This window comes from Notothenia coriiceps, unplaced genomic scaffold, assembly GCF_000735185.1.
Source record: "Notothenia coriiceps isolate Sejong01 unplaced genomic scaffold, NC01 NC01_scaffold00000214, whole genome shotgun sequence".
In the NCBI taxonomy this organism is placed as follows: Eukaryota; Metazoa; Chordata; class Actinopteri; order Perciformes; family Nototheniidae; genus Notothenia; species Notothenia coriiceps.
Window position 1 is genome coordinate 941 of NW_011332915.1, and position 6,801 is coordinate 7,741.

The 6,801-nt window shown below is 41.3% G+C and overlaps 1 protein-coding gene across 1 annotated transcript in view; it reads left to right on the forward strand.

Moving 5' to 3' along the window:
- The first annotated feature begins 279 nt into the window (after positions 1–279).
- Positions 280–6,801, forward strand: part of grpel1 (GrpE-like 1, mitochondrial) — a 12,200-nt gene continuing 5,678 nt past the window's right edge. Inside the window, exons 1-2 of the mRNA XM_010775401.1 lie at positions 280–421; positions 2,770–2,902. Of these exons, the coding sequence (XP_010773703.1) occupies positions 354–421; positions 2,770–2,902 (201 nt within the window). The 5' untranslated portion in view covers positions 280–353. The remainder of the gene's footprint in view (positions 422–2,769; positions 2,903–6,801) is intronic.

The following is a 6,801-nucleotide window of genomic DNA, read 5'->3' on the forward strand; positions in this document are numbered from 1 at the left end:
CAAGGCATTGTGGGGCAGCATTTTCTCCTCTCCTTTCGGTAAGGGAGGCCCAGTGGTTCCTAAGCTAAAGGAGGTTATAAAGGAAGTTTGAAACCTCCTTTCCTTTCATTTGGAGAATTGGAATGGCACTTAACATGGCTGCCACTGACGTACTTCCGGGTCATTTCACTTGGTTAGGAAGGTTCCTAAACTAAATGGACTATTGGAACGCAACCGAGGTCTCCATGGGTCGGAAGTAGATGGGCGGGACTTCGCCTTTCATGATTGGCTGAAACTGCACGCTGCACAGCGTCATAGATGTAAGAGGTCAGCGTGGTTACAGCGAGTAACTCACAGTGCTGTACATTTAAGAAATGGCGAGCTTGTGTGCGCGAGCAGTCAGACAGAGCTATTCACTTGTAGCCAAACCTGCACTATCAAGGTAATATATTTCAAATTCGACTCCGTTAACTGCATTGTATCCGTAACAGCAATGCTAGGTTCGGTTTGGCAGCGGGGTTTGTCCCTGTCATGTCAGGGAACGGCATAGCAGTAGCCAGCTAGCATATTGTGCATAGAGAAGAATGATGGATGACCTTTAGAGTGAAGATTCAGACTGTGGGTGTGTATGTTTGAGGTAACCTGACTAAAACTATAGCCTAACAATCGTATTGCGTGTGTGTGCGTTTTTTGTATGTGTTTGTGTCACAAACGCATACAAAAAAAACACACACACGCAATACGATTGTTAGGCTATGTCACGTTATGTCATCATCCTTCTAGCAATGTCATGCTGACATTGCTAGAAGGATGATGACATAACGTGACATAGGGAACGATGAAGCTTGGCGTGTACTGTCAGATGTGTACAAAAGTGTGTGGGTTAATTACATAAGTAAAAGTAGCAATACTACAGTGTAAACAAATACTCAGAAGTAAAAGTCCTGCATTCAAAGTTGTACTCAAGTGAAAGTAAAAAAGTGTTTGCATAAAAATATACTTTAAGAAACAAAAGTAAAAGCACTTATTATGCAGAATGGCCCATTTAAGAAGCATCACTTTTAAATGATTGGATTGTACTTATTGATGCGTTAATGTATTAGTCACTTCAATGTTCCACTTTGTAAAAGTGTGGTTTATTTGAATTACTATAATAACAACTGGGTGGCTTAACCTTTAATAATGATACTGTAGTTGATTTATATTTTGTAGTAATAACATAAACCTGCAAAGTATCTAGTAACTAAGTTAAATTAATGTAGTGGAGTAAAGAAAGCATGAAATGATACAACTTAAGTAAAGTACAAGTATGTAAAAGTTGTACTTGAGTACAATACTATATAGGGCAACTGTGGCTTGGAGGGAGTGCGGTCCCTGAAAACTGGTTTGATCCCAGCACGTGCGTGCAAAATACTGAACCCTGAGTTGCTCCCCGATGGCCAATGGTGTGTGAGTGTTAGCTTACTAGAGCAAGTGGCACTGCTCTGTATGAATGAGGTGTGAATGATGACATGTAGTATGTAAAGCGCCTTGAGAGGTCATAAAGACTGGATAAAGCGCTATAGAATTACAATCCATTTACCATATATTAAATGGAATTCTGTATGCCAAAATAATGTTAAAGGCGCTGTATGTTATGTCGACTTCTACTTGTGTGTGTCTAAGATCTTTATTTTATCAGCGGAATTGTATTGTATATTGAGTTTGTAATGTATATTCTTCAATTTAGAGAATGCCAAACCAAATTCCATTGTTAAATCTGATAAATGAATGCTTACGTGATCATCAGTGAGCATGTATTCATTTGCCTAAAGTGTTAGACGATATAGATGAAAACCTTTTAAATTGAATAAGGCCTCTATTGGCTAAATAAAACATTGGATGACATATGGGTGAATAGGCTTTTCTACTACTTATAATTCTATATTTGAGCAGAATTAAATAAAATGAGGCTATATACAATATATACTAGGGATGCTCCGATCGATCGGCCGCCGATCGAACGGCCGCCGATCGATATCGGCCGATACCCACTCTCTACCGATCGATCGGTGTTCTCTAAGCAGTTAATGTAGACTTGAATAATGTACTTAATTTGAATGTAATAATTATGTTGGTTGTTGTTTGTGGAAGCGCCAGTGACTGAGCCCCATTAACTGAGTTTTAAACATCACTTTAAATGGAAGATCCCCATAGGCCCCGCCCACTCAATCGGATCGGCGATCGGTATCGGCCGATACTGATTCCGGCGATCAGCCCCAAAATTGGCGATCGGAGCATCCCTAATATATACGTCTAGGCTAAGTGGGCATTCATAAATTAACTACTATTTTTAGATGCATTCAATATGGTGATACGTGAAAATCGAAACAAAAGTACGGTGCTGTACATTTTAGTTATATCGCCTACCATGTGTTTACATTTTAAATTGTTTAAAACTATGAACAAAGAACAAATCCTGCAGTCCATGGGGAACAGCCTCTTGTGCTTGCAACAATTTAATCAATGTTTGTGGGGACAAAACAAAATGTGTCATTTTGCGGTGTACAACTCTGGTAGAGAGAGCCAAAATGAGCAGGATTAGGATATCTTAAACGGAAGCAAAATTATGATTTTATTTTGGGGACCTACTGCATTTTGGATTTGGTTGTTATTTCGAAAATAGCATGTTGTAAGGATCACACTGCCTCGTTTAAGTTTGTATTTAAAATGTTAAGCTTTTAAAACGTTATCAGGCTGCTTTTAATGTGCCTTAACATCATGCAAGTCTCCTCCCACTCCTCCACACAGAGCCTCCCCACGGTTGTTATGCACAGCCAGTCAGCAGAAGAAGGATGAGACTGACAAGCTGGAGCAGAGTGCAGCAGAGACTCTGCTGGCCGAGGAGAAGGCCCAGCTGGAGGAACAGGTCAAGGACATGACGGTGAGTCTGTTCAATTTAAAGTTGGATTAACAACCTTAACAGTTTTCATTACACTGAAAAGCATCCCTATGGAAAAAATGTTCACAGCCCTATCACAGGTAGCTTCTTATAATTCAAATGTCACAGTCCGAATGCAATTTTCTAAACATAACTTTTTCTTTGCATTTTGATATCTTACAGGGCTCGACATTATAAATGGCCCGCTGGCCCGGAAGCACTATTTAGACACCCCGGGCCAGCATAACGTACTTTCCACTTGCCCGCTCGGGCCACTAAAAATATTGCTTTTTAAAAAAAAATGGTCCTGTGGTATTGGTATTTTGACAACAATTTAGTTAAATTGTTTCGTTTATTAACGCTACAACATAGCGTTTTGTGAGGCGGTTGTCGTTGTTGGGTGAAAAGCAAACAGCTGTTTGCTGCGGAGCGCGAGCGCGAGCAGGCTCCCGTGAGCGCGAGCGCGAGCAGGCTCCCGTGAGCGCGAGCAGGCTCCCGTGAGCGTGAGCAGGCTCCCGTGAGCGGGAGCGCGCTCCTTCTTCATTACAGACTATCGCGCCACCTAACCATTCGCCAAAATGTTTTTAATACCAGCGGTAACCGGCCAAGTGCCGGGCAAAAAACTATCTTCAAATAAAACAAAGTCACCGGAGGAGTTAAAGGAGAGTGACAGGGAGGGAGTATGAGAAGAAGAGGGAGAGAAGGTTTTAGCCACACTGTAACGCGTCCTAAAACCCTTTTATAATCTATCGATTAGATTTATGATTCGAAAATTATAAAAGTAGGGTAACAAAACGTAGAGATAATCCGGCTGAACAAAACGTGCATTTATCAAACAGGTTTGTTTTCCACAGACCTTATTTCCAGCTATTTTCCAAAACCCTGTGGAGAAATCCCATTGCTTTTTGACGAGGGAACCAGCAGCTTACTTCCTGGATTTAGGACGCGTCACTGCACCTCTCAATATGATGCCAATATAAACAAGGTCTTCTGTCGGCTCTGTACATCAATGCCGAACTATGCTGACAAGTCAGTGAACAGTAGAAAATATAAAGGTATTGGCTATATAGCCTATAGGGAAATGTCCCAGCAGTTTAGGATAATGAAGGTTCTAATCTAATCTACTACATAGCCATTACATTTCTAACTCCTAATGACAGGAAGGCAGAAATCGCATTATACAAATAATAATACTCATAATAATAGCAGACATTTTTTAACAATGACCACAATATCATTATTTTAATAAACCAAATATGAACAATTGAGGAAAATGAGGAAGAACTGATGATTCAAATGTTGTACAAGTAGTAATGTAGTTAGTGCATAAATTACTATTGCAACAAATGTGTTAATTTTTTTCATTATAAGTTGATTTTTTTTTGGACGAATGCTCCGGGCCAGTGGTTACAATGGTGGGGCTAGTGATAATAACATTCCACCGGCCCAATCAAAAAAGTAACATCTTATCTTATCTTAATAATATCTTCATATTAATAATAATAATAAATCATACAGTATATGTCCGAAAGGGAGCAGGAGGAATATTATTATTATGATTATTTAATATATAAAGACTATATATTATTGAATTACAAGATTAGATATACTTTAGTTGATCTAAAATATTGATGTGTTCAAATGCTCTTCAAAACACAACTGAAAGTCCATGAAACTAGTCTTTCTGTATTTGTGAATGAAGCGCCATCTCCTGGTTAAAACCTGAAATTGAAAATCGGGCAACGCCCTCTTGGAAAATAGTGGGAGGGCTTAACATTCCTCTATACTGGTTTTAGGCAGGTCGTAGGCAGGAAGCTGTAAGCTGGAGTCTGAAATTCAGTGCTACATCTGTATGTTTACCTTTAGCTAGCGGCTAAGCTAGTGGGACGCTACGGTTCAGGTATCCATCCTCTGAAGCTTTTAGGGCCGACAGGGGGAGGAGAATGTCCCGCTAACGCTGTGTGTGTGTGTGTGTGTTTCACATTAGCGGGACGCTATGGAGCTCAGGTATCCGCCCTCTGAAGCTTTTAGGGCCGACAGGGGGAGGAGAATACAACGCTGTGTGTATTTATCGATCCCTTTACAGGGTCGTCAAATCCTATTACTTCCAAGATTAGATTAGATGATGTATCGGTAATGTAAAGATTGAGGATTACTGTCCTTCCGTCTTTAGCGTAATATGTTTATTATTATGAGTATTATTATCGTCTGTAAAAAATTGTTACTGGTGTTATAGTAATAAAATTATTTGGTTTATACTTGTTAACTCCTTTTACTCCTTCTTGACTACTAAGTTTACAACATGTTCATCATTACATCAATCACGTATTTAATGATAACGTTGTTTACACAATTAAAAAAAGTAATATTCAACTAAAAAAAAACCTGCTTACGAGGCCCGGTCACCAATGTTACCACCCCGATCACTATTATTGTAAGGTGGCCGGGTTAGTTTTTTCATTGTAGAATAGAATAGAATTATTATAGAAGTATAATTATTATTATTATTTAGTATGTCATATACAGGCTTTCCCTCGTCCTCCTTATAATAATAATACTAATAAATTATATATTTCTGATATATAATAACTTAATGTTCTAATCTATATGAAATCAACTAGATTTTATAACTACACAAGTTTACGAGAAGTTTTGTGTTGACTTTCAGGTACTTTGATCAGAAAGACATAAACACTTACTTCGCGGTAGAGGACCAATTTTGGACTTTAACTTTTAGCCCGTTGCGGGAGAACCTTTTATCACCCTCCCGAATTGTAAGGAGATATGACCAAAATCCGTCCAGCATCCGTCCTTCGACATTCGACCTCAGACTTTAAGTCACGATGTAGACATACAAATGGAAATCGATCGCCGATTCGATCACCCTGCGATGCCAAGTCCATAGGTAGGAGACTTCGAAAATCCCGGCTGTCCCCCTCCTCTTACAGGGCGATTGCGACACACACACACACACACAAAGTGTAATCGCCCTGCGATACCTCGAGTCCATAGGCGGGAGACTTCGAAAATCCCGGCTGTCCCCCTCCTCTTATGTTGCGACACACATAAATAGCGATTCGATCGCCATCGATCGACCCTGCAGACAAGTCCATAGGCAGGAGACTCCGGTAACTATACCGCCGTCCAACCCCTCCTCCTACAAGGGGCAAGGACGACACACACACACCACACACACACACCACCACACACACCCACACCACACACACACACCACAACACCGCACCCACACACACAACCACACCACACAGCACACACCACACCACACACAACACACAACACACACACACACACACACCACACACCGACACATTGCCCTGGAGTCTACTCTCCCGGACTAATGTCAAAAGAGGAAGACCCCAGTTTGACATCCATAGTAGTGACTCGCAGTCTTGAACGCTGTCCCCGCGTTCGTTTATGTCCTGTGTGTGACTGCGACGGAATCCATCGTTTTGTGCTCTATACGGGAGTGGAAAACGACAATAAAGACTAGTTTTTGCGCTTTTTCCGCCGAATCCGAATTAGTAATCCAATTGAGGTTACACAGACATAAACGAAGGGACAAGCGTTCAAGACTAGCGAGTCACTACTATGATGCAAACCTGCTTCCTAATTTGACGATTAGTCTCGGGAGAGTAGACTCCAGGCAATGTCGTGTGCGTGTGGTGGTGCGTCGCCCCTCGGTCGTGTGGTGTTGTGTGTGTGTGTGTGGTGTGTGGGTGTGGTGTGTGTGTGTGGTGTGTGTGTGTGTGTGTGTGGTGTGTGTGTGTGTGTGTGTGGTGTGCTGTGTGTCCTCGCCCTGTAGGAGGAGTTGGACAGGCCCCGGTATTTACGAGTCCTCCTCCTCATGGGACTTGCATCGCAGTCGACGGAATCGCGGATCG